Genomic DNA, 26,326 nt, shown 5'->3' with positions numbered 1-26,326 from the left:
CCACGGCAACCAGCCAGGCGTCTTGGTCCCCTGCGTCCCGCTAAGGAAGCTGGGAAGAACCCTGCCCTTACCAACATGGCGGCGGCCATAGGCCAAGGGGCGGGGTTGAGCGCCGTCGGCCTCTCCGGACCTTTACTCTGTTTCCGCTTTTTCATGCTAAGGGGGAGCTTCCGTCAATACTTATTCTCTTTCCTGGTTCTGGGAGCCCCAGGAGGCTGGGAGGGAAGGGTTGCTTGCAGGGATCGGGGCAAATACCCAGGGCAGGAAGGCGGGACTTCCGCGTCCCGCCGGAAGTGACGCGACAGTCGCGGCCACGGACAGGTGGAACGGCAGGTGGGTTCAGGTGCCAGCCTGGCCCGGACCCGTCTGTGGGACTGACGCTTCCGGTGAGCTACAGAGGCAGCTCCCGAGGGCCTGGAGACCCGTGGGGCGGGCTCTGGGATCTGAACCCCCAGCCCTGGCCTGGAGTTCCCCTCTGTACCTAGTAAGAATCACCTACCCACCCCCAACCCCGGGACAATCCCCCATCGTCCGGAGGGGAGGAGGAGGGCCTGGCTCTCGCTGATAGCCGGGGTTGGGGTTGGTATTTAGGCACTTTGGTTTCCTAAGCCCTGCCCTCTTTTCTCATCCGGATCCAGTTCCCCATTCCCCTGCCGAGCTGGACAGTTAGCGAGCCCACTGAAACTCTCGGAACCATGTTTGCAGACTTGGATTATGACATCGAGGAGGATAAACTGTGAGTATGTTGTTACCCCAAGTCCCACGAGTGCAGGAACCCCAGATCCCCTAAATCCCTGGACTTTCGAGTTCCAGAGACCCTTGCTTCTCAGCGTAAGCTTAGAAGCTGCAATGAATCCTGCCCTTCCAGGAGCTCACCATCTGTAGGGGGCTGTGGACATATTGATGGATAGTTGCAACTCAGGGCCATAAGGGCCCTAATGGAGAACGACATGGCTACAAGGAGAACCCAGCCAGCTGAGCAGTGCCTCTGCTGGGGTATTCAGGGAAGGAGTCACAGAAGAGGTGGCAATTGAGCCAGGTTTTGAAGGATGAATAGGAATTTCATAAATACACCTTCCTTCCCAGGATAAATGATTAGTGGGGCAGATTTAAAAAAATTAAGGTAGTCTTCTTGTTAGAATTGGAGAAGGAAATGACAATCCGCTCCAGTATTCTTGCCTGGAGAATCCCATAGACAGAGGAGCCTGGCAGGCTTACAGTCCATGGGATCTCAAAGAGTCAGACATGACTGAGCAACTTCACTTTCTTTCTTTCCTTCACAGAAGAGGTGGCAATTGAGCTAGGTTTTGAAGGATGAATAGGAATATCATAAACATACCTTTCTTCCCAACATAAATGATTAGTGGGAGAGATTTTAAAAAGTTAAGTTAGTCTCCTTATTAGAATGTATCCTCCCTCAGAGCAAGGATGAAATGCAGCACCTTTCTGTGTCCTCAGCACTGATGGTGCTCAACATCAGCAGGTTGTTAGCAAATGTTTGTCGAGTGAATAAGAGAATAAATGAGAGTATTTGCCACAAAACATAAATAAGTGCTAATGTATGGTGAAAATTGAGAGGTAATTGAGTATAACAATTGAGAGATGGGTGATGCATAGTTTAACAGGAGAAGGCTTCCTGGAGGCGGTGGCTTATGATTTATGTAGCTGAGAAGGTGACAAGAACAGAGTCTGACCCAACTCTTAGAGGGAAAATGAAGAACAGGGAAGGGGGACCTATTTTTTTGAGTGCCTACTCTTGGCTGAGTTGGTGTTAAGTGGCTTCCATGTACTTTTGAAGTGGCCATTGTTTTAATCTATATGATTTTATGAATGAGGACATTGAGATGCAGAGAGGGTGACTTGCTTATCCAAGACCCACAGCTGATAAATGGCCAAGTTGGGGTCTGATGCCCCATTAGCATGGATCCAAGAGCTCTGCGGTGTTCCAGCACAAAATGACAAAATGCTGTCTTTTTGGCCAAATGAGAAAGAGCTTCCCTCTGTAGCACGTGTAGCACTAAGAGGATCTTGGGGGTTTTGGAGGGCCTGTCTCCATCCCCATCTCCTCCAGTCATTCTTCCAGGAAACTCAATTGCACGTGCTTCTCTTTCTAGCGGAATCCCTACTGTGCCTGGGAAGGTGACCCTGCAGAAAGATGCTCAGAACCTGATCGGGATCAGCATTGGAGGAGGGGCCCAGTACTGTCCCTGCCTGTATATTGTTCAGGTATTGAGTGCTTTGGAGGTGGGAGGGAAGTGCTGGAGGAGGTGAGCCACCTGGCTACTTGGACATGACAAAGGTTCATTCCTCTGCTCTGTAAAGCTGGCTCCTTCTCATTCTCTTCAGAGGGGCTTCCCTGAACACCCCCTCTCAGTAGGCCTGCCCTTGTTTTTCTGTCATTTCAATCTGGTTTTTTTCCTTCTCAGCACTTACCACCATCTGTACTCTCATGGATTTGCTCACTAATTCTGTATCTAGCCGCTTTTCCATACTCTCTGCACCATGAGGGCAGGATCCCAGTTTGCTTTTTCACTGCAGTCAGCACCTTGTACAAGGCCTGGCAAATATTGGACCTTCAATAACAGTGTTGTCAATGAATCAACAAAACCGTCAACCTTTGGTACTAACACAGGTGTGAGGCATAGTAGAAAGACTAAAAGACTATGAATGGCCTGAGTTTAAATGCAAGCTTCCCTGCTTATTAACTTGTTAACCTCTCTGGGCCTCCGTTTTGTTACTTGGAAATTGGGGATGTAAAATGCATAGGTCCAAGCATCTTTGGGTTGCTGTGAAGAATAAACTCAACAATGACATCCCACAGTTTCTGGCCCTTAAGCAGTAATCCCCCAGTGGCAGCTGTTACTATTTTTACGACAGTTCACTCTCCCAGATGATCTGCCAGCGGTACTTTACAGGTTTGTGGTCCTTATTGCACAGGAGCTGCCCTGGTGATGTTCTGTCCGCTGTGACTCACAAGTGGGCACTGGCCTGCTTTACTGTGGGGCTGGTTGGAGTCAGTGATCTTTCTGTAGTCTTGGAAGGAAGCTTGCTCCCCTAGACATCAACTTGACCCGGACTCTGCTCTATTCTAACCTTCTCAGCTAAGTAGCCATTGGTGGCAGATGAGAAACATCAGTCTTTCTGAGGCTCTCGCAAGAGTCACTTCTAAGGCCTTGAAGATGGAGATTCCCTGGATCTGGTCTTGCCTGCTCAGAATGTGGCCTTTACAGGCCCTTTGGCCTCCTCTGACCCAGGAGGTGTTGGGGAGGCCTCCCCCAGGCCTGACCTCCTCGAAATCTGCCCTTACAGCCTCCTGTGCCACCTCCCCCTCCATCCCCGACCCCCTGAGGGCCAGGTTTGTCCTTAGTGTGAACTGTGATTATAAATAGTAGAATTGATTTTTTTTCAAAATTCAGTTTTATTTTTAATCAAAGACTCTCTGACTTGCTTTTAACAAGTCAAGAGTACTAAAAGGCCAATGTCAAATAAGCAGTTCCTGCTCTACCCCATCTCGCCGCCCTTCCCCCTCCCCAGGCCTGCCTCCACCCCAATCCCAGAAGCAACACTGCTTCCCACCCTTTTAGCTGTAGATTCAGGTCAGAGGTCCCATTTTTCTCAGGAAGATGCTTATCCCGTTACTTCTTGATCTGTCCCTTGTAAACATCTATCAGCTTCTCTCAGCCAAGGAGACGAGAATCTAACTTTCTTCCCAAACCTCTGTTTCCTCTCCATCTTCCTAGCGTGGTGATCTTGTCAGTTTTGGTTCAGTCTGTGTCAGTGCAATAGGTATCGTGTTCGGGAAATATTTTCTCAGGGCCTGGCCAGGGTATTTTGCAGACACTAGAGTTAAGAAAGCAAGAAAACAGAGGCCCTCCTCCCCACCCCCTCACACCCCCCCCCCCCCCGCAGAGAGCTCAGAGCATAGTAAGGTGCTGTTTTAGGTACCGAGCCTAATGGTCTTCAGCGTTTATACTTTTTCAAAAAATATTTTTATTGTGGTGAAATTCACATAGCATACAATAATGGTTTTAAAGTATAACAACTCAGTGCTATTTTAACGCGCTCATGGAATGCAGCTACCATCTCTGGTTTCAGAACTGTCTCATCACCCAGACAACCACCCATGCCCTTGAGTGATCATGTCGCACTGAAGCTCGTTCACGTTGCAGCCCGCTTCATGTTCCTTCTTTTCGTGGCTGAATAGCATCCCACTGGATGGGTGGACCACCACTTGTTTATCCATTCATCTGCTCGTGGACATTCACGTTGTTTGTACCTTTAGGCTGTTGTGAATAACGCTGCTGTAAACATTCATGTCCAGTTTCTGTGTGGACATATGTTTTCATTTCTTTTGGATATAAATCTGGAGTGGAATTTCTGGGTCATATGCTAACTCTGTGTTTAATTTTTTGAGAAAGCTTGTGATTCTTTTCTTAACTCAATCTTCTTTTTTTAAAACAAGTAATTTCTTTTTTTTTTCTTTTTATTCCATTTGCATTCTCCTTGTGTTTTCAGTACATTCACCTCAAGCATTTCCCATCAGCTTTCTGTCCTCCACCACTGGTCTTTCCTCTTTGAACCACCCCTTCCCTCTCCTCTAGAGGATTGGATTCCCTAGTCTCCGGGATCCCTCTTTCTTGGCTTACTTCCCCATGTTGGTGGAGCATGTTTCCTGTAGCTTTCTGAGAAAGGCTGCTAGGGCGGTAAATTTTTTGAGAACTTGTATCTCTGTAAGTGTCTCGTTCTGTTTTGGTGGTGTTGTTATTCTCATATTCCTTTCAATTGACACTTGAGTGGGTCAAATTCAAGAACGAACATCAAGGTTGAAAATAATTTTCATTTAGAAGTTGGCTGGTGTCATTTCATTGTCTTTTGCCATCAGCATAGTTGTCCTGTGTGGTGATGCCAATCTTACTTGTGATCCTTTATTTGCAGTACCATGTTTTATTCTTGGTCCATCAAAACTCTTGGGCGCTTCTCTTTGTCCCTGGCATTCTGAAGCCTCGTGACGATGGCTCTTGGCGTGATCCTTTCTCTGTCTGTTGTGCTGGAACCTCAAGGGGCAGGTTCATTGGAGACGCCATGTCTTTCTCTTCTGCATCTCACATATTATCCCTGATGCTGTCCTGCTCTCTGTTCCCTCTTTTGGACTCCTGGTGGTTAAACTCTGAGCTTCCTATTGGTTAAACTCTGGGCTTCCTGGTGGTTAAACTCTGGGCTTCCTATTGGTTAAACTCTGGGCTTCCTGGTGGTTAAACTCTGGGCTTCCTGGTGGTTAAACTCCTCCATTGATCTTTTAATACTCCTTTTCTTGTTTTCTGACCATCTCTTTTTTGCTTCCCTCTGCTTGGTTTCCGAAGTTCCTTTGGCATTTTCCATTTCAATTATGTTTCGTGTTTCTATGAGATCTTTCCTGTTTTCGAAATGATCCTTTACATCATCCTGTTCTTGTTTTTCAGATCTCTGTGGAGGTGTTAATTGTACTTTTCTTTTTATTTTCACATTATATAAGATGAATATATCTGAAATATATTTGTATTATATAAATATTTCATGTTATATAAATATTAAACATTTTCATATTATTCCATTTCTTTTCATAATATTTCATGTTCTTGTCCTTGCTTTGTTCCTGTTTCCTGCGGTTCTTTTTTCTATTTAAACGTTTCGGTGTTTTTCACACGGGACACTTTTTCAAGGGCCCAGTATTCCTCGCCCATCTTTATATCTAAGAGCAAGCCCTCACGGTCATGACAGGTTTCACAGTTCTGTGTGGTGGCAGAGTCAGCTGGTGGGTTCTGCTGTGGCGCGTCAGCCAGTCTCCCAGCGCCCACAGAGAGAGGCCTTTCCTGTGGAGCTGGTGGGTGGGGTCCCCCCTCCAGGCTCCTGAGGCTCCAGGTAAGCCTGGCTGCCAGCGTTCTGGGGCCCCACAGGGACTATGGGGCTGTGGGACTCAACGGCACCCACTTTTGTCGCCTGCTCATCCTGAGTATCTCCCCGTATCTCTGTCCTTTTAACAGACACATTCAGCCACATTGAGCCAGTGAGCACAGACCCCCTGGACAGGGTCACTTTGGGAGAAGGGGCTCAGATGTGGGGGGCCCTTGCTCCCTGGGGACTGCAGTGAGGTTGCAGGAATTGATCAGTGGTGCTTTGGTGCTCTGAGTCAGCTCCGAGTAGCATTGTTGAAAAATCTAAAGAAATGACTTTGGAGGAACAAAGCCTCCAGTGCGTGTGTAAGGTTGGGTGCAGTTGATATCAGAAAAGGGACGTCTCATCGTCACATTCCTGTCCTCCTTCCCTTTCCCCCAGGAAGGTGGGTCATTCATATCTGGCTGTTGGGGTGCTCTCTCCCCTTGCCCTTCTCCTCGCCACGTAAGGGACAGAGTAGAGACCAGGACAGGGCTGGTGCTGGTTGGGGTGGAGGGAATGCCTGCCCACCGCCAGCTTTGTTCCCAGCTCTCCTTTCCTCCCGCCCATCCCCTTCCACACCCGCAGGTGTTTGACAACACGCCCGCCGCGCTGGACGGCACCGTAGCAGCTGGCGATGAGATCACGGGGGTCAATGGCAGGTCAATCAAAGGAAAAACTAAGGTGGAGGTGGCCAAGATGATTCAGGAGGTGAAGGTAAGGCTGCAGCGGCAATGGGGACACTGGCCCTTTTGAGACCTCCAGCCTGCCCGAGGCCTCGGTGGGCCTGCAGGGGGCCTGGCCCTCACCCAGCTCCCTCCTCGGCGCCTCAGGGTCTATCACATCCCAGCTCCTTCAGTTTCCCCCAGGTTCACTCGGGAAATGCTGATTATGCTCCAGGACTTGTGCTGGGCCCTGGCGAGAGAGTGGGCACCACGACTCAAAGGTCCTGCCCTCGAGCTCCCAGGGGAGCTGTCAGACTCAGAACCACACCTCGGGGCCAGCCAGCGCGTCCCCAGTCAGGGCTGGAGCTGAAGCTAGAAGTCCTTGGTGCACCTCCCTGGGTCAGTAGATACCCAGGAAATGCCCTCTGAGCCGTGCCGGGCCCAAGAGGGTGTAAGAGGGAAAAGGCACCCCACCCGCATTCCCTGTAGGAACTTTCAGTCCTGTGGGTCCTCCTGGGCTCGAGTATCCCCCGGGGACCCCTCTGGGCCCCAGGGCAGCTCCGTGTTCAGCTGCTGGTGTCCTGTTCAGCAGGCCAGACTGCACGCTGCCTGTTTCCTGCTTCCCCCACCCTGCTCTAGGCCAAGGCCTCTCCCTACAGAGCCCCTCTCTCCCGCCACGCCCCAAAGCATGCAGCCCTTCTGCCATGTTTTTGGAGATTTTTGCTGCTGGTAGCTCTTGCAAAACCAAAACAGTGAAGAAGGCGCAAAGCCGCAGATTGATTTAACACTCTGAGAGTCAAGCACCCAGCTGCCTGTTGAGCTTGGTCGAGTGTTTGGGCTCCCTCACCGCATCCAGCCAAACCTCTCCTCACTTCCCTCCCATCCTCTGTGTCTTAAAGGCCTGGTACCAGCATCCCTGATGGTCTGTCTTCTTACCTTAGCCCCAGACCCACGGCTTCCACCTTCTCCCCTTTGTTCTCTTCTGCTCCGCCTGGTGTGGAGTTTACTGTCCTGGGCGTTTCCTGTTGGCAGAGGAGCGCATCATGGGAGGTGGTGGGCCATTTTCATTCTGATACAGAGCTGGGGTGCGTGTGCCCCGCTCTGGATCCCTTTTCTCATTCCCCCATCTCTACCCACCAGAACCCTCTTTGTCCTCCCAAGCCTGTCTCGCACCAGCCTCTCACATTACCCACAAGAGCAGGAGCTCTTGGCAGGTGCGCGTGGCCTTGCCATTGCCTGGGGACCCCCCAGCCCCCACGTTTGGCAGAGATCCGGGCACCCATCTCACCAGTGCCCTGCAGGAGGGAAGGAGCTGCTTGTGGCCGCACGGCTGGAGCAGAGCCCAGATCTGGTCCCGCCTTGGTGCTCCCTCCTCCCCTGCAGCCGTGCTCCGCGGCAGCCCTGAGCACCCTGCGAGGCAGCCGTTTGCACCCACCCCTGACTCACGGCCTCAGCTCACTTTGGTTTTCCTTCAGAATGCAATTTTGAGATCCTGTTTTGTATCTGAATGAATTCAGCCCCCAGTTCAAGGGTCTTAGGATTTCAGGCATGAGACTGACCGTGGTGGCCTCGTGGTCAGGGCAGCCTTCTCGAGGGAGGCCGGCTACTTCTCATCCAGTCACTGGACTGTGATTGGTGTAATTCTGCGAATCGCATCAGCCTCTCTTGCTGGCCTCGGGCTCTGGGGGCTGCGGCCACCCTTGTACCTGCTCCCTAGCACCCCCAGCACCCGACACAGAGAAAGTGCTCAGACGTGTTTGTGGGGCAAATGGCGGGACTCCTGAGAAGGGGGCTGGTTTAGAAGACCCTCTCAGAGGACAGGAGAAGTGACTCGGCAGAGGGCTGCACTGTGGCTGTGGCACGGGGGAGGGCAGGGGCACACAGTGTCACAGACCGCCAGGCTGTGAGCTCTGTGACCCCAGGGACCCTGTCTGCCCTGTCCCTGCCGATTGTCTGGGGCCTGGTGGGTGGAGAGAGGAGGAAGAGCCCTTTCCCAGGGCTCAGGATTCTTTGATGACCACAGACACCAGGGCAAACAGGCCTCCTCAGAGAAGGGGCTGGGGCCCGGGGGCTCCGTCCCAGCTCTGCTGTCCTGCTCTTCCAGGGGGAGGTGACCATCCACTATAACAAGCTGCAGGCGGACCCCAAGCAGGGCATGTCCCTGGACATTGGTAAGTGGCGCTGGGCAGTGGCGTCCAGGGGCTCCGCAAGCCCCGGCTCTGTCTCCCTGTGACAGTGCGTCAGTGGTCACGTGGCTGTGCCCTCTGACCCTTCTGACCAAGCCAGTCCAAAGCACCTGGGAGGACCCAGGGGTGCTCCCCTTGCAGCTGGTCCCCAGAACCTGTCTCTGGTTTCTCCCTGCCTAATGTTTCTCTCTCCTACCTCCCCCGACCACCTGCTCTGGTGCCTTCATGCCGTAGGCTTGTCCTTTGTAGGGCAGCCCTCCAGCTCACTAGGCCCAGTCCCTCGCCGCTCTGAAAGGGGAGGGCAGCCCAGCCGTGCCTGGTACCACCTGCCCACCTGCACACCCCACTCAACCCTGGCCTCTTCTGCCCACCTGCTGCCAGAAAGCCTTAGGGTCTGGACTGGCCCTCAGGTTTGGGGCAGAGGCCAGTCCTTCTGCCCACAGCATGCCCTGGGACATATTACCTCCTGCTCGGGGGCTGGGCCTTGGTTATGTAGAAGTTTCCAGGCTCAGGAGCCGGATGGTAGCTTCGAGGTCCTCTGGACCAGCTACCTCATTGCACATCAGAGGTAGGACCCAGGGAGGCGCTGTGCCCCTGGGTGAAGAGCCACCCAGATCTCTTGGCTCGGGGCCCAGCACCCTTTTCCTCCACCCTTGGGCCACAGTTGCCTTCTGGTTTTTAAGAAAAGAGGCTAAGGGCAGGTCAAGTCTGTCCCAGAAGCTCTTCCTCTAAAACCCTTTGGTCCCATCCTGGTCCCATTGCAAAGACTATTTGACCACATATGCAGTAACTGTCTGGAGCCTGGGGCCTGTTGTCATGGACGGTGCTTCCGCTCCCGGGTGTGGAGGAGAGGCGGAGGAGGGGGGTTCTCCCTGGCTGGCCTGTCAGCCAGTGTCAGGCCTAGGCAGCTCTGGATCTCAGTGGGACTCGATAGCCACTTTGAGTGCCAAACCCTCAGTTAAGTGCCTTACATATTTATTGTTTCCAGGCTTCCAACACCTCTCTCAAGTAGAGAGTGAAAAGGGCAGGGAGCCCAGAACCCCCGCAAACCCCAGCCAGGACCCTCCCTACTTCATAGTCACCCCCATCCCAAACCCCAGTTCTGGCCCTGCTGTTGCTCCCAGTTGAGTCGTGATGGAGCGGGATTGGCCCCGGGAGCCCAGACTCCACCTCATGAGTCCTTTTCTCACCTGGTCCCAGTGTTGAAGAAGGTGAAGCATCGGCTGGTCGAGAACATGAGCTCGGGGACGGCAGATGCTCTGGGCCTGAGCCGGGCCATCCTGTGCAATGGTGAGTCCCCTTCTCCCAGCCCCCACCTCTGGTCCTAGGGGACTCAGGCCCAGGCCTCTGGGGGAGGGGCGCCACGGCCGCCCACCAGACCTGTGTGTGTCCCGCTGGCCTGGGCCGGGCCTCTGCTGGTGGGGCCGACACGCACATCTCTTTGCCTCCCCGGAGGCCTCTCCAAGCTCCCACAGAGCACGCACAGTGAACAGTGAAGGCCTCTTACAGCCCATGTCCCCCCGCTCTCCAGCAAGGGTTCACAGGCCCAAGTCACAGATGAGACACTCCTGGTGGGGAGGTGCCTTCGCCACTGCCCCCCAGCTGCTCTCACACAGCCAGGCCTCCCCCACCCCAGCCCCAGTCACCCCAGCATGTCCCGGCTGCTCCCGGGCTGCTTACCCGGCCCCCCGCCTCTCTCCAGGAGGTGGTGCTGCTGCCCGAGTCCCAGCAATTCCTGCTCAGACCTGGAGGTGGCTGCGCTCACCTCCCGCAGCGGGAAAACCGAGTACACGCACATTCACACCCACACATGCCTGTGCACACACACTCTCTCCCCACACGTTCACACCCACCCATGCGTGTGCACACGCGCTCTCCCTGGGGGGCTGGGGGGGAACCAGTGAAACACTCAGTCCCGCTCCTGCCGTCACCAGCCCGAGTTTATAAATAGCAGCAGCTCTGCTGTGTACGTGTGGGGACAGATATAAATACCGATATAAATTGTAGGCTCAGCTGGGCGCACTGGGCTTTATGGCTGGGACGTCGGGGGTGGGGTCTGAGCTTGTTCCAGAGGGTGTACAAAAGTGGCCCTGCTATTTCCAGCTTCTTGGTGCCTATAAATCCCTGTTACTGTAGTTACCATGCGTCGAGATGAAATTAGAACTGGTTGTTGTGTTTTTCCCCCCCCAAACCTTGCAATTTCCCCAGCCTTAAATAGGGTTTCTAAAATTGAAGCTGTCATGATGTCCCATGACCCAGCTAAAAACAACAGCATGGCGCTTACGTGGCTCCTTCGCTGCCAGGCTGGCTGGGTGCCAGGGCTATGGGGCGCTGGGGCCTGGAGGCCAGCCCAGTGGCTGAAGCCTCTGAAGACCTCTGAGGTGCGCCCCACCAGCCCCTAGAACCCAAACCTTCCTCCCTGACAGCCTGACACACACTGCCTTCTCTGCCCGGATTTAAGAATCCAGACCCGGCTTCTACAACCCTCTTCCTCTCCTCCCACTCAGAAAACCCTGGCCCAGGTCAGCACAGGAAGCTGGGGGGGCAGAGGGCACCCTGGCCTGCACAGCCCTTGCTGTGCGCCTTCGGGCAAGTTGCTTCACCTCTCTGAACCTTGGTTTTCCCGGTAAGATGGGGGAAGTAATCTGCCCCAGAGGGCTCATGTGGAGAAAGGACTGAGCTGGGTGGAGGGCTTCAGTGAGGCCAGGCTCTGTCTTAGGAGGCTCTGGGCCAGGCAGCCACTGGCATGGACCCTGCCCTGCACTTGCTGCCCGTGCTCCTGGTGGGGAGGTGGGTGTGGACCTCACCCCTATCAGAGTGGAGGAGGGTGGTGATCACTGCTGGCTGGAGCCCCGCCCCACCCGGATCTGGAGTGCAGCCCCGGCCCTGGCCATCCACGTGTTCCTACCTTGAGCCCTGGAGGTGAGGCGGCTGCCCCCACCCCTCACCTGGCAGCCCTTAGTGCCCCTGCCAGCCTGGCCACTGTCACCGCTAGATCAGGAGCCCGGAAAGCACCACTCAGCTTTCATTCACCAAGGTCATTCCCTGGCCCACACAGGGTCTGGCACATAGTGGGTGCAAGATAAACACCTGTGAAGCCAACAAAGACGATCACCAAGGCCCGCTCCAGTGCAAGCTCTTCCTCAAAGCCCTTCCTGCCTTCCTCTCCCCTCCCAGATCGCTGTCTCTTCTGAGCTGCCAGGAGGTGGCGGGCTGCCTTGAGCCTGCCTTAAGAGTTACTGTCAATGCATCCCGTCTCTCCCACTTGTCTCTGATTGCCTTGCTTCTTGGCCGTCGGCAGGGTGTGTGTTGGAAATTCTGGCCGGGTCCTTGACTGCTAGGCAGGGCTTGCCTCCCACCGGCCGTGGGCAGCACCCTGGGGAGGGCCCAATCTGCCTTCACTCCTCACTTCCGGAAGCACCCGCATCCTTGTCGCCTCTCTGCCCCTTCGGCGTGCCCCAGCCTCCTGGGGTGGTGCTTATCACAGGAGCCTCCTGAGGGTCGCCCCGCTGCCCCGCCTTGTCTGGATGTACTGGGCTCGTCACAAAACACCTGTAAGCCCAGCCGCCCTGAGGTGCCCAGTCCCCGTCCCTGGGACCCTGTCCTGTGCTGTTCCTGGTTCTCCTCTGGGGGCCACCTCGCCCCTCCCAAGCCTGGCTCCAGTGATCCCTGGCTGTCTCCCCTCATCCCTGGCTCTCTGATCCCCACAGATGGGCTCGTCAAGAGGCTGGAGGAGCTGGAGCGGACTGCTGAGCTGTATAAAGGTGGGCAGGCACACCCTCCCGCCAGCAGCCCTGGGTGGGTGGGGTGCTGCACTGGAAGTGCCCGGCCCCGCTTTTCCCCCAGGTGGAGCTCCAGAGCCCTGCTCTAAACGTGATGGCAGTGAGGGGCAGGGTGCCAGCCACACAATTCGAGGACCATAGTCATTAAAAATTCTTAAGGAAGAAAATCTAAAGACCTGCTTTTTCTGATTATAAAAGTAATGCATGCCCATAAAAAGAACGGCACATGTAAACCTAGTGAGAAAAGTCTGAGCCTCAGGGACAGCGTGGGCCTCCGGGGTGGGGTGGGGGTTTGGAGGCTGTGTCCTGGGCCAGTGTCGTCCCCACCGTGTGGTCTTGTCCCTCTCGTTTTGGGTCTGTCCCACAGGGATGACAGAACACACCAAGAACCTCCTCCGGGCCTTTTATGAGCTGTCACAGACGCACCGTGGTAAGGACGCCCTGAACCTGCTGCATGACCCTGGAAAAAACCCTGCACTCTGGGCTCAGCACCTCCCTACACCCCACAGGGAGGGTGAGGGCGAGCTCCTCTCCGGGGCCTTTCTGCTGCCCAGGCTCAGGCAGACCCTGCAGCATCTGACCTCATGTCAGATTTGGAGGTGTGATGGTGATGGGGCCAGCGGGGAGCCTCTCGACCAGCTAGGCTTCTGTGGGGTGCAGAAGTTCCCCGTGCGGGCCCTGTCCTGTCTGTCTATACTGAGCTTACAACGTACGAGGCCTTTGCTTATTCCTGATCGTGTTTCCTACAAGTTTGTTAGCTTCAGTTAATCCCATTTTACAGCTGGGAAAACAAAGCCCAGGTAGAAGCAGCAGTAACTGAGCTCCTTAGGGGCAGGGTTGACCTTAGGACCAGATTCCTAGACCAGTTAGTTCTCTGCTCCCAGACAGTTTCACCTCCTCCACTTTGGCCCAGTCTTAACCCCTGTGGTCTGGTCACTTCAGGAACCAGGTCAGCTCCTTGGATGTAGACCCACCTTCCTTGGGGGTACAGGTCCAGCTCTTAGGGGTGTAGATCCACTTTTCTTGAGGTTTAGACCCACCTCCCTGGGATGTAGACCACCAGCAGACCTCAACCTCTGACCTGCCACGCCCCCCACCGTGCTTCTCCCCAACAAATCCCTGGCTTCTCCGTTAAGGGGTCAAGTAGGGGCGGCCTTCAGGACAAACTTGTCACGCAGCCTTTGGGGACGTGTTCTCTGTAATCGGGGTGCGGGAGCCTCAGCCCGCTGCGAGTGAGGCTTTTGTGAAGTTCGCCGACGCCCACCGCAGCATCGAGAAGTTTGGCATCCGGCTCCTGAAGACCATCAAGCCGGTAGGTCACGTGGAGCATGCGTGGGTCCGTAGGTGAGCGGGGAGGGGCAGTGTGGCCAGCAGAGAGTGTCCTGTTCTGGAGTCGGAGCACCCTGGGGCTGGTTTGGGGGTGGGCTGCTACAGCTGACCATGGCTGAGCCCTTCCTCCTCCACGGCCTCAGCACTGACCTCCAGGCTGGTTTCTGGCCCTAGCTCCACCAGAGTCACGACTTGCCCTTGGCCTGGGCTGTCTTCTCCTCCTTGGAATGGACAGGGCGGTCTGGGAGCTCCCTTCGGCTCTGACACCTGCGTCCACTAGAGGGTGGACACATGGGTGCCGTTCCTTGTCACCCTAGCCGGCTGTCACCGCCCTTGCCCATGGGGGCCTAAGCGTCCACCCCACCTCCCCTTCCAGATGCTGACAGACTTGAACACGTACCTCAACAAGGCCATCCCGGACACTCGCCTCACCATCAAGAAGTACCTGGACGTGAAGTTCGAGTACCTGGTAAGTGGGCCCTGGCCTCTTGGTTGCGGGGGTGGTGGTGTGGGCCTGGCCAGCTGGGGTCGGAGCCCGCCTGGAGGTTTGTTCCTCTTCAGTTGGCCGCTTGACGGCCAGCAGGTCAGGGCCAGGACCTTGGGGACACCTGACTGAGCACGTGGGGGCAGGGCCCTAGGGAGGTGTTCGGGGATCAGGCAGCAGCCTAGGCCCAGCTTGACTCTTCAGAGGAGCTCTGGGGTGGGTGGAGCCCTCACTTGGGACCCACTCTGACTCCATGGGAATTTTTTTCAGTCACTCTTTAACAATGGATCAGTCTAGGTCACTGGTTATAACATGGATTTTCATGAGTCTTATGTTCAAATGATAATTCTGTGGTCAAAGGAGTTGAGGAAAAATACTCCACCGAGCAGGCCCAGGTCCTTTGCTTCAGGACTTGTCAGAGCCTTCGATAGACCCGTGGGTAACGTGGGTCTTCAGGGCCTTCCTCAAGTTCTTTGGATCCTGGAATCCTTTAGCCCACAGCATCTCTTGGGACTTGAGTGTATACACTGGGCTCCCGGGCCCTTTCCATCATCCCAGATGAGTGCCCTCACCACCCTGAGCCTCCAGGGCAAGGGCCAGCCTGAGCAAGGGGCCAGCCTCTCCCTGACGCGTCTCAGCTCGTTCCAGCTCAGGGTGTGCAGGGCCCACAAGGCCTGGCACAGCTGCTTCTCTGGGTGGCCGAGGGCTCCAGGGTGGCACGGGAGGAACTGGGGCCGTCAGGGTGAGCACCCAGGCGGTGCAGCCCCCCTGACAGCCTGGCCTCACCCATCCCACAGTCCTACTGCCTGAAGGTCAAGGAGATGGACGACGAGGAGTACAGCTGCATTGTGAGTGGGGTGGGGGAGCGTGGCCCTGGTCCTAGAGTGGCTCGGGGTGCACACGCCACTCCCTGCCTGCCTCCCAGAGCCCCAAGAGCGTCCTGGGCCTGCCAGGGACACGGTGGGGCGGGCCCGCCCGAGAGGCCTGGGGACTTGGCCAGGCTCCTGTCTGTGCAGATCTGGGGGCTGTCCTTCCTTCCCTCCCTCCCGTGGCCTTTGCAGGCCTCCCAAGTGCTGGCCATTTTTGCCATAGAACTATCCCCACCACCTGCTCCCAGACCAGCTGCCCTCTAGACTTGGTGAGGCTCCTGCAGGAAAAAAAAAATGCCCTTCCTCTCACTCCTGAGAGCCGGTTTTTATCACTTGCTACTTTGTAATATTTTTGATAGCAGGGTCCATCTGTGACTCAACACTCATTTAATGTGGCAAGAGTCTGGGTTTTTTTTGGTTTTGTTTTTCACAAAGCCATCCCTAAGCACTTCTAGCAACTGCAGGCGTCTCAGAAACAGGGAACGGTGGCAGCTTTGAAAAGTGCTGTGTGGCGGGGGGTTGTGAGCTGGCGGGTTCTCTGCAGCCTCCCTGCCGCCACCCCCACGCCCGCCGCCTGCCCAGGGTCCCTGACGTGCCCCCCCCGCCGCCCCCCCCCCCCCCCCCCCCGCCCCGGCCCAGGCCCTCGGGGAGCCCCTGTACCGCGTGAGCACAGGCAACTACGAGTACCGCCTGATCCTGCGCTGCCGCCAGGAGGCACGCGCCCGCTTCTCCCAGATGCGCAAGGACGTGCTGGAGAAGATGGAGCTGCTCGACCAGAAGCACGGTGAGGGGCTGCGTGCTCCCGGCACCATTCTCCTCCCATTTCAGAGAGGTCCAGCACTCACCCGAGCTCCCAGGGACAGCCCGTGGCAGACTGGCTCTGAGTCAGACCCGAGATGGGAGCTTCCCAGAGCCTGGCCATGGTGGGACTGGCCGTGTCCCGTGGACTCCTTGGGGTGTAGTCCCACCACCCCCACGCCCCACCCCAGCCCGGCAGTTCTCTTCCACTCCCTGAACTGGGAGCGGGGAGGCCTGGGTATTGTGCAGCGCTGGGCAGTCCTGGCTGGCCTGGCCCGCTCCCAGGGTGCCAGGGGGCAGTGAGGTGCATGAAAGGGAAGCCCAAGGGTGGCGGGGTCAGTCGGGCCCCACGCGCAGGCAGCCTGGCCCACCGGTGCCGTCTGCCCACCCCTCCCGCCCCAGTCCAGGACATCGTGTTCCAGCTGCAGCGCTTCGTGTCCACCATGTCCAAGTACTACAACGACTGCTACTCGGTGCTGCGTGACGCCGACGTCTTCCCCATCGAGGTGGATCTGGCGCACACCACGCTGGCCTACGGCCTCAGCCAGGACGAGTTCACGGATGGCGAGGACGAGGAGGACGAAGACGAGGAGGACACGGCAGCCGGGGAGCCGCCCAGGGATTCGCGAGGGGCTGCCGGGCCCCTGGACAAGGGCGGGAGCTGGTGTAACTCCTGAGTGCCCCCTCGGGTGCGGGTCCGGGGGGCAGGGTGAGCGGGAGGACGCAGCACGGGAGCGGGGGCGGGGCCGCCGCACGACAGGGTGTGCGGCGCATAAAGGCCTGCTGGCTTGGGGCGCGTGCCTCCCTGCTGCTCTGTCCTGCACAGCGAACCCGGGTTGCCTGCCCAGGATGGGCTCTGGGGCCGGGGCCTGGGCCCTGGGCCCTGGCCCGCTCCATCTCCACCCCTCACCCCCATCCCCCAGCTCCCCAGCCAGCCAGAGAGCTTGGTCTCCCAACCTGCCTTAGGAAGGAGAAAGAGGACAGAAAGGAAGAGGGGTTGGAGGTGGCAGGATTCCAGGACTCGCTGCTCGTGGGCACCTCCGCTGGCTTCACCCCGAGCCTGCTGGGAGTCTGGGGGCCCGCGGGTGGCCAGCCTAGCTGGGGTCAGCGTTTCACCCTCGCCTCTCTTTAGGCTGGCCCCACCCCAGTCCACACTAACCTCGGCAGCCTTTATTTATTTTATTCCCCTGGCTCAGCCACTTCCCTGGGGAGGCCTGGGCCCTGGGCCTGTATTGAATAAACACAAACCCAGATGGAGCCAGGCTCTTTGCAGTGGCCTCAGACCCTCTCTCCCCTCGATGCCCCCTCTCCTGCTTCCCTCATCACGGAGTGGGGCAACACGGTTCACCGACATTGCCGTTATGGCACTGACTCCTCACAGCTGTTCTTTGGGTGAGCACTGCCGTCCCATGTACAGATGGGAAACTGAGGCTGAGAAGAGGCTTGCTCAAGGCCCTGTGGTGTATGGGGAAGAAGTGAGATTTGGACTCAGATCCGTCAAGTTCAGAAGACTCCACTTTCCCCAGTGCCTCCCAGCTTTCTGCTCTGTGGAGCCTTTTATATCTTCTCTCCTCTGTGACCCTTCAGTGCTTGAACTAAACCTGTATTTGGGGAAAGACGGGATAGATACTGGGTCAGGCAGATCCAAGGCCTCAAACAGGGAGAGTGTTAAGGGTGCCCTGGCCATTCCAGGCCACCTGTTCTGCCAAGGCCAAAGGGGAGGGACCCAGTGAGTGGTACCACGCTAGTACTCCGTGTCTTTGCTTCTCCTGGACAGCTCCGACCCACACCTGTGATCCTAGTGGGATTATTAATAGTGACCCTTGTCACCATCCAAGTGTCCCTGTTTGGACAATGAAATTTGTGCTCATCCAGAGAATGGGAGGGGTGCAAGAGGCTGTGAGAGGTGGGTAGGGCCCACAGTGGCCAAGGAGGCGGATGGTTTCCTGCTCATTAGGTTTGCCTGTGTGGGTCCCGGGCAGAGATGCCAATGGGATCCTCAGGCAGGATTGGGAGCTTGGAGAGAGGGACCAGCTGTCACTCCGTGTGCCCCCTTCAAGCCATCAGACCGCATCACCTCTCTGAAGGGGCAGCCAGCAGGGAGGCCAAGGGCACAGACTGGAGCTGGCAGCCTACGTTCCAGGCACAGCTCCTGTGACCCTGAGCTACCTCCTAACCTCCTGGGCCTCAGTTTCCCTACCTGTGAGTGTGGCTAGTGAGGGTACCTGCCTCCTTGGGTCGTTAGGAGGATTAGATGGGTTAACCTTTGTGAGGAGTGTAGAATGGTGCTTGGCACAGTTGGTGCTATATTCGTTAAATAAGATGTAGTCACTGCTCTAGTGGCTCGGGGGAAACCGCAGACAGTGTCAGTCGGCCGGGTGTGTGCTGGGGCTTTCCTGGGGCATGGAGTGGAAAATGAGACCAGTGGGGAGGCCTCACCAGGGGGGTGGGTTCTCCTGCAGAGTGTGGATGAATGGAGTCATGGGCCCTGGTCACCTGATTTGGAGGGAGGGAAGCAAGAAAAGGGGTGTCCCATTTGTGGGAAGAGGGTGAACACGTAAGAGAAAATACATCCCTAAACCTTCCCAGCCAGAGTGAGACCTGGAGCTCCCCGCACTGGACTGCCTGTACTGCTGACCGCGGGCAGGTGGGGGGGGGGGGGGGGCGGGGCAGGGGGACTTCCCTAGTGGTTCAGTGGTTAAGAATCCGCCTTGCAATGCAGACGGCCAGGGTTCATCCCTGTTCAGGGAACTAAGATCCCACTGTGCTGCAGAACAACTAAGCCCACAAGCCCGCAGCTGCTGAGCCCCTGCAGCACCACTAGAGAGCTGGTGCACCATAACAAGAAAAGATCTGGCACGATGCAAGGAAGACCCCCCACCTCTGACAACTAAGACCCAACCGCAGTCAAATTAAAAAAAGAAGTGCCATCGAGGAGCTCTCTCTAGGACTCCTGGGAGGCTGGGGAGGGGAGGCCAGCAGCCATGTGTCCACAGGGACACGTGTCCAGAGCAAAGGCCCCAGGAAACCCGAGTTTATCCCCTAGAGAGAGGAGGCTGGGTCTTTAGAGAGAGGGTCACTTTTAGAAAGGTGAGGGGGGCAAGGTAGGTGCCATCCCCCAACCCTCAGCCCCAGCTCTCCCAGCCGCCACAAGATGGAGTTATGGAGTCACATACGCTCACCTACACTGTGAGAGAGGAGCCAGGATCCAGCCCCGGCCTGCTGCTCTGGGATGGGTGCACCCATTCTCTGCCCTGGGCCCCTCCAGCAGCACCTGCTGGCAGGGCTTCAGTGCGCAGGGCCGGGATCAGGGCCACCTTCCCCTGCCATCCTCCCCCTCTGCCACTCCGTCCCCAGCGCCCGCCAATTCCCATCAGAGGCCCCAGGGGAGAGCCTCTCGGACTCCCTGGCCCATGCCCTGCCCCCCAACCCCTAGGGAGCAGCCGGAGATGCAGAAACAGAACTCTTTGTCAGCTCAGTTTTATGAACTTCAGATTCACACAGGCTGTGCAACAGCGCCTCACTGGCGGGACCAGGGCCACACAGGGCAATTGAGGGTGGCAGCTCCCCTCATGGACCCCCAGAGGTGACCCCCAGGAGCAGCCCCCCACCCCCACCTGGTGTGGGGGCTCTGAGAGGGGAAGCCCCATTTCTGAAGTCCCTGCCACCTGGCGCTACACAGACTCAAGAGTCCAGCCCTGGCTCCATCTTCACCTCGGGTTGTGAAGGCCCAGTGCCCGGGCTTGGCACCTCCACGGCCTCAAGGCCACCGGGCTCCTCAGTGCCAGCGGGCGGGAGGTCAGAGTCCACTTCGGCCTCAGCCTCCTCCCCATCGCCGGCCCCGCCCTCGGTGCCTGGGCTGGGCGGGCCGTCCCTGGGGCGGCGCAGGCAACAGTTGGTGGCCACAGCCATGAAGATCCCCGCCAGGGCCACCTCGGAGCCTGCCAGGTAGAAGATGATCTCGTAGTTCTTGAGCGCGTCCACCAGGCGGCCTGAGGGGAGGGCAGATGGGAGGTGAGGGCAGGCAGGGGAGCCCACCCTTCACACACGCACACGCGCACATGGACACACGCAGTGCTCTTGGTGGGGCTCACGGGACACACCCCCCAGTCTTTGTTTCAGATGGCAAAAATCCATGAGGGTTCTGCCATCTGAGACCTTAAAACTGTCACTTCTCCTCCCTGGATCTCAGTTTCTTAAGTGATATGGGGCTTCTCCGGTGGCTCAGGGGTAAAGAATCTGCCTGCAATGCAGGAAACGTGGGTTCGAGCCCTGGGTCGGGAAGATCCCCTGGAGAAGGAAATGGCAACCCACTCCAGTACTGTTGCCTGGAGAATCCCATGGACAGAGAAGCCTGGTGGGCTACAGTCCATGGGATCACAAAAGAGTCAGACACGACTGAATGACTGAGCACATGGGGCCTGAGGTGAGGCAGCACTTTATAGGGCCCTCCTGTTCCCCAAATTCAAATTCCACATGTACCCTGGAACTGGCCCAGCTGGGGATATTTGACCTGGGAGTTGGGAGAGTACAGGGCTCAGCCTGGGGGCCCCAACTCTTGCTTTTTCCACCTAACCACCTTGGTCTTCAGGGGCCTGGTTCAGCTCTCTCCCAACCTCCCAGGCCAACCCCCCTCCCAGGGGGCCCCATGTAACTCAGACTGAGCTATCATCAGCATGGGACTGGAGGCAGGGTTTGTGGAGAGATTACTCCTATTCTCTGTATTTTCCAAGCTTTCTATCTGTTACTTTCATACTTGGCAAAGTCTTTTTATCTCCCCAGCCATGCTGCATGGCTTGCAGCAAGCTAGTTCCCTGACCAGGGTTCGAACCCAGATTCCCCCCAGTGAAAGTGCAGAGTCCTAACCACCAGACTGCCAAGGAATTCCCTCAGGAAAATCTTTAAATTCCAAGTATTTCCCCTGAAGTGTGGCTCGTCAGATGCCTCGCTCTCTTAGGGGCCTCCTTGAAGCAGTCCACAGGAGGTTGTGACCCTCTCCGTATGCATCTCAGTGGCCTCAGGAGGTTCCCTGGTGGTCCTCAAGCCAGCTGCCCACCCTGGGCCCCTCTGAGCAGCACCCTAAACTTGCCTTCCTGATGCTAGCCCAGCAGCCAGTCCCACCCCACACGCAGTCCTCACCTTCTTCTCACCCCAAGTACCTTCTCTGCCTATTAGATCCACCCCAGGGTCACACAAGAAAATGAAAGATGAGTCTCTGAGCCTCTGGCTGGTTTTATAACTTTTGGTGGTGGGCTCGGGGGCTGCTCACGCGGCTTCAGGAGCTTTGTGGTTCCACTGGGTCAGGTGAATTGGCAAAATTTGATGAGGGCGCTCAGCTAGCGTGGGCCATCTCAGCTGCAGCCTGGGCCCCAGCAAAGGCGGCCCCTGTCATGGCTCCATCCCGGAGCCTGTGACCTCAGCTCTCTCCTGCTCATGGGCAGGCTTCCTGCCATTTCAGGGATAGCCTGACCACCCAGGAAGACCCTAGGAACTCCCACCTCCACCTTTCTGATCCTAGTGCCTGCCTTACTTGTACAGGGACAGTGTCCCCCAGACACACCCTGTGCCCTCTCCTGTGGGGTCCTGCCCTGCCCCGAAAGGCCACGCTCATGGCCACCCTGCAGGAAGCCTTACCCTGCCGCCTCATCAGGATGATTTCCTATGTGAGTGTAGAGCACCCAGCAGGCAGTGTGCACAGCAGAAGACCCCAGCGCCCTGCCCCCTGTGAACTCTGCTCCTGGTTCCTCAAGGACACTCCCCATTCCAGTCACCCCTAGAGGCTGGGGAGACTAAAAACTCAGATGTAGTATTTCGGAGGTGTGGGCATTAAGCACTGGGCGGGCTCAGATCGGATTCTGGGACTGGCAACTTGAACTTGGCCTCTGTGCCTCCCTGCAGAAGGAGAATAAGCACCTGCACTTCACAAGGCCTTTGTGCCATCTGCTGGAGACCACCCACGTTGGGTTCTTCCTGGCACATTTCCTGGCTTTTCTGGCCCTACCCTGAGCGGGTGGTACAGCTTGGAGGGGAGGCTAGTTGGCCATGGGAAGGGGAGTGTAACCGGGCTGTCTCTCCCGAAGGGGCCCTTCCCCTCCCCCGTCCCTGGATGTTCCATCCAGGATAAAGGGGTGGGGGGGGCTTCCCTCGGACCCCCGGGGCACTAGGCCACCCTCTCCTCCGACGGGGCGCACCGGCAGAGGGCGGTCCGATGAGCACAGCCACAGCCTCGAGGAGGAGGACCAGGCCCAGGGCACTGGGGAATCGGGGTGCGCCCACGGCCGCCATGAGCACCTCGAACTGCAGGGCGCCCACCATGCCGTAGGAGAGGCCGAAGGCGATGCAGAAGGCGACAAGGGCGCTGTAGCTGCGGGCCCGCGCGCTGCTCAGGTCCGTGAGCCCGTTGGCCATCAGGGCCAGGCTGAAGAGGTAGGCGACGTGTGGCCGCAGGCGCGCCAGGCCGGCCAGGGCGCCGCACGCCGGCCGCGCCACGATGTCAACGAAGCCCACGATGGAGAGCAGGAAGGCAGCCTCGGAGTCGGGCACGCCCGCGTCCTTGGCGTAGTTCACCAACAGGATGGCGGGCACGAAGAGCCCGAGCGCCATCAGGAACTTGGTGACGGCGTACACGGCGAAGGCGCGGTCGGCGCACACGGTCACGTCCAGCAGGCGCCGGCGGGTCCGACCGCCAGAGGGCGCCTCGCGCACGCGCGGTCCCGCGAGGTGCGCCTCTGTCTCGCCGGGCGCGTCTCCTGCGCTGTCCCTGCGCGGCCGCGGGCCGGGCCCCGGGGGCGGCCGCATGACGGCGCCGCACGCGCAGCAGTTCAGCAGGAGGCCGCCGAGCAGCAGGAAGCCGCCGCGCCAGCCGAAGTGCTCGAGCAGCTGCTGGCCGAGCGGCGACAGCGCCGACAGGAACACCGGGCTGCCGGCCGCCGCCAGCCCGTTGGCCAAAGGCCGCCGCCGCTCGAAGTACAGCCCCAGCATGATGAGCGATGGCTGGAAGTTGAGGGCCAGGCCCAGGCCTGCGGGCGAGGCAGTGCTGTACGGGGCTCTCCGAGGGCGCCCCCAGCCCAGCCCGCAGCGGGAAGCAGGGGCGAGCACCCCCCAGACACACACCCCCGCCCCAGGGCGGACAGACCAAGGGATGGGGTGAACTGAGCCGAGGGACGAGGACCGCCCATCATGGGGAAACTGAGGACAAGGAGGTCTGGTGGCAAGGTCTCCTGATCCCACCCGCAACCCCATCCCCAAGGAGGGGAGCAGTGGGCGCCCTCACCTGTGAGCACCCCAGCTGTCAGGTATAGCTCCAGAAGGCGCGTGGCGAAAGATGCTAGGATCATGCCAGCCGAGGCCAACAGCCCACCCACCAGCATCACCGGGCGACATCCAAAGCGGGTCACAAGGATGCTGGACACCGGGCCTGTGGGCAGAGCAGGGTCACCAGTCAGGCTGGACCCCTCTCTGGCAGACACTCCAGGCTTTGTACCTCCCAGCCTTGAGAGATGACTTGAAGGGATGAGGTCACTCGCCCTCAGTTCAGAGAGTGCAGGGGCTTGGGCAAAGTCACATAGCTTGGCTGGGACACACCAAAGAGAGCCCTATGGGGGAACACAAGGGGTGGAGCCTGTACGGGTCCCCTGCCTTCCTGAGACCATGGAAGGTAAATAGCAGAAGGGGCTTCATTCCCTTAGGAGCTGCCTTCCTCCCCAGGCTGCCCCCCCTCCCGCCCACCCCTCACCTCCATCATCCACGCGGCTTGGCTAGGAGGACTCCAGCATCGCCCCCCATCCCCACCCAGGTGGTCTAGGGCTTTGGGATTGGGAATCTTATTTAGATCTCAGTTTCCCCACCTGTAACATAGGCGGGTGTGGGTCTTTTGACAGAAATGGAGGGGCCCTTCCAGCTGGCCAAGCTTGCCAGATCAGCCACCTGGGGGTGGGCTCCACCAGTGGCCACTACTCCCCTCTCTGGTGCTAAGGCTTCCACAGGAAGGCAGGGGTTTCCATGCCCTCCCCGAGGGGCCTGGGGGATGCTCAAGGGATCAGATGTCTCCTGGTCCCTGGTCCCGATCCTCAATCCTGGGCTTGGGGGAAAGGAGAGGTGTCCGCGAGGAGGGGGCGCGGACCTGTGCCGTAAAGCATGGCGAGCATAATGGAGGACACCCAGGCTGTGTCGCTGTAGCCCGCGCCGAAGTCGCGCATAAGCGCGCGGAAGAAGACGCTCACGGCCTTGGGGAAGCCATAGGCGAAACCCGTGATCACGAAGCAGGCGCCCAGCACAGCCCAGCCCCAGCCCCCGTCTGGGGGGCCGGGGCCCCGCCGGGGACCGCTAGCGCCCATCGCTGCCGCCTCTGGTGGAAGAGAGGGGACAAGAGGTTGTGGCGAGGGTCTGTAGCCAGACAAGAAAGGGAGATGGAGACCCACGGTGGGGAAACTGAGGTACAAGAGTACCAGGTGAGCCCTGCTCAGAGAATGGATCCAGGAGCGGAAACCGAGGTAAGCACCTCATCCCAAGCCTCCCCTCCTTCAAGGGACGTGAAGGATGAGGGGAGGGTAATAGAGTCGTTCCCACCTGAGTCTTGACCTCAGGAAGACTCCCTCTGGAGGGCACTCCTTGTCCCTCAGGACCTAGCAATGTCAGGAAAAGGGGGTTCCTGGGAGAGGGCGACCATCGGTGTGTGACTGGAGGCATGTGTGGGGACCGAAGATGTCCCCAGTGTGCACATGTGAGGGTCTCAGGACAAAGGAACAAGCATGGTGGAGCGGGAGACGAGTGCCAGCTGCAGAATGGGGGGGTTCATTTTCCTCCTTGGCCTTGGGGTATGTTCTTAATTCTCCTCAGCGATCGGGAATGTCTACTGTCATTTAGAACATTATGGAGGAAAAATCAAAGCACGCTGTAATAACATCAGCCTTGTCTCAGAAGCCAAGGGAGCGGAGTTCCAATTCATCCCAGCTTAGCCAGGGATTTGCTCTGTGATGTGGGCCAGTCCCCTCCCCTTGACTGAGCCTCAGTTTTCCTACCTGTAAGATGGGTGACTGATCATCCCAGGTCAGCGGGGGATCTTGGTGGGGGGTGGTCAGATCTCTGGCTCCACTGGATAAATGGGAACCTTTGAGGAGGCACTGGAAGAGAGACCCTATCCCTCCAAACCCTGAGCAGCTCCCCATCCCCTCCACACCCCCCGAGCTCCACCCAAGGGTTCACGCAGCAGCCCCAGGTGCCTCTATAACAGACCAGGAGGGGGCTCTGGATGGACCAGCCCAAGCTGGGGGCAGAAGCCTCCCTCCCTTCTGCAACCCCTCTGTGCTGGGATCTCCTTCCTGACTTTGGGTAATGCCAAGGTATCCAGGACTCTACTCCCCACCCCAGGACCAAGTTCTGGCTTTTCCTGCATCAGCCCCTCACCACAGGTGAAGCCACTTGAGCACCAAGACAAGAGGTGGTCCCAGGCAGCCCTCCCCCAACTCTTACCTGAGCTGTCCCGTGGGTTTGGGTATCCAGCCTCACATCTCCTGAGGCATGCAGGAAGGGGCCAGCCCACCAGCTCCCCCGTGAAGGCCTAGCCAGGTGGGGGCTGCCTCCCAGGCTTCCTGCAGATCAGCACTGGCTGAACTCTGGCAGCTCACTCCCCCAAGCCTGGGGCTTAGTGCTCCCCCACCCCATCCCCTCTAAGAGGCTTTCTGCTGGAAGCTGGGAGGGGAGAAGGAACAGGGCAGCAGCTGCCCCACAGGGCCAGGCTGCCCTCCATGGTGGGGCTCCCTGTCCCAGGCCCATCCAGGGAGAGCTAGAGATAGGTGGGTTCCCTCATTTCCTGGGGCCTTGGACAGAAGACACACAGGGCCCTGCTCTGTGGGGTCCTTGTGGTACAAGGGGCACAGCCCTGCCCTGGAGAGGCCCCGCCAGCCCTAATCACCTCAACTCCTCCCGTGTCCCCCACCCCCAGGCCACATTCCAGGAGGGCCCTCTGTGGCTTTCCCCTGGATAAGACTAATCCAGGCTGGATAGCCTGGGACGTGAGGGGGTGGGGAGGGGCCAGAACAAAGGGTGCTGTGTCCCAGGGTGCCAGAAGGTGACCTGCTGGTGGTCCCAGGCCTCAGTGACTGCCACCCCTCCCTCTCTGGGGAACCCACAGCAGAAATGAGCCTGGGCAGAGATGGGGGATATAGCCTGTAGGAGTTAGGGCAAACCTAAAGACTTGCTTGGGCTTCCCTGGTGGCTCAACGGTAAAGAATCTGCCTGCCAATGGAGGAGAAAGATTCGATCCCTGGTTCGGGAAGATCCCCTGGAGGAGGAAATGGCAACC

General features: G+C 57.9%; 2 protein-coding genes across 4 annotated transcripts; one reads left to right on the top strand and one right to left on the bottom strand.

Moving 5' to 3' along the window:
- Positions 1 to 180: 180 nt before the first annotated feature.
- PICK1 (protein interacting with PRKCA 1) lies at positions 181 to 17,285 on the top strand. 3 transcript variants are annotated; one of them, XM_027540823.1, is made up of 13 exons: positions 181 to 333; positions 639 to 736; positions 2,115 to 2,226; positions 6,499 to 6,627; positions 8,680 to 8,746; positions 9,962 to 10,051; positions 12,472 to 12,525; positions 12,911 to 12,973; positions 13,722 to 13,855; positions 14,249 to 14,341; positions 15,154 to 15,204; positions 15,865 to 16,009; positions 16,426 to 17,285. In XM_027540823.1, the coding sequence occupies exons 2-13, from the start codon at positions 696 to 698 to the stop codon at positions 16,698 to 16,700; spliced, it is 1,254 nt and encodes a 417-aa protein (XP_027396624.1). In that variant the 5' UTR covers positions 181 to 333; positions 639 to 695; the 3' UTR covers positions 16,701 to 17,285. The 3 variants fall into 3 exon arrangements, with proteins under 3 accessions (XP_027396624.1, XP_027396623.1, XP_027396622.1); XM_027540822.1 differs by having other exon boundaries at positions 181 to 386; XM_027540821.1 differs by having other exon boundaries at positions 182 to 484.
- Positions 17,286 to 19,302: 2,017 nt separating this feature from the next.
- Positions 19,303 to 26,263, bottom strand: SLC16A8 (solute carrier family 16 member 8). The gene is made up of 4 exons (XM_027540819.1): positions 24,146 to 26,263; positions 23,297 to 23,440; positions 22,215 to 23,042; positions 19,303 to 20,015 (listed from the first exon to the last, which is right to left on the bottom strand). The coding sequence occupies exons 1-4, from the start codon at positions 24,357 to 24,359 to the stop codon at positions 19,708 to 19,710; spliced, it is 1,494 nt and encodes a 497-aa protein (XP_027396620.1). The 5' UTR covers positions 24,360 to 26,263; the 3' UTR covers positions 19,303 to 19,707.
- Between the last annotated feature and the right edge of the window lie 63 nt (positions 26,264 to 26,326).

This window comes from Bos indicus x Bos taurus, chromosome 5 (genome assembly GCF_003369695.1).
Source record: "Bos indicus x Bos taurus breed Angus x Brahman F1 hybrid chromosome 5, Bos_hybrid_MaternalHap_v2.0, whole genome shotgun sequence".
NCBI lineage: Eukaryota > Metazoa > Chordata > Mammalia > Artiodactyla > Bovidae > Bos > Bos indicus x Bos taurus.
This window is presented reverse-complemented; position numbering and strand designations above follow the sequence as displayed.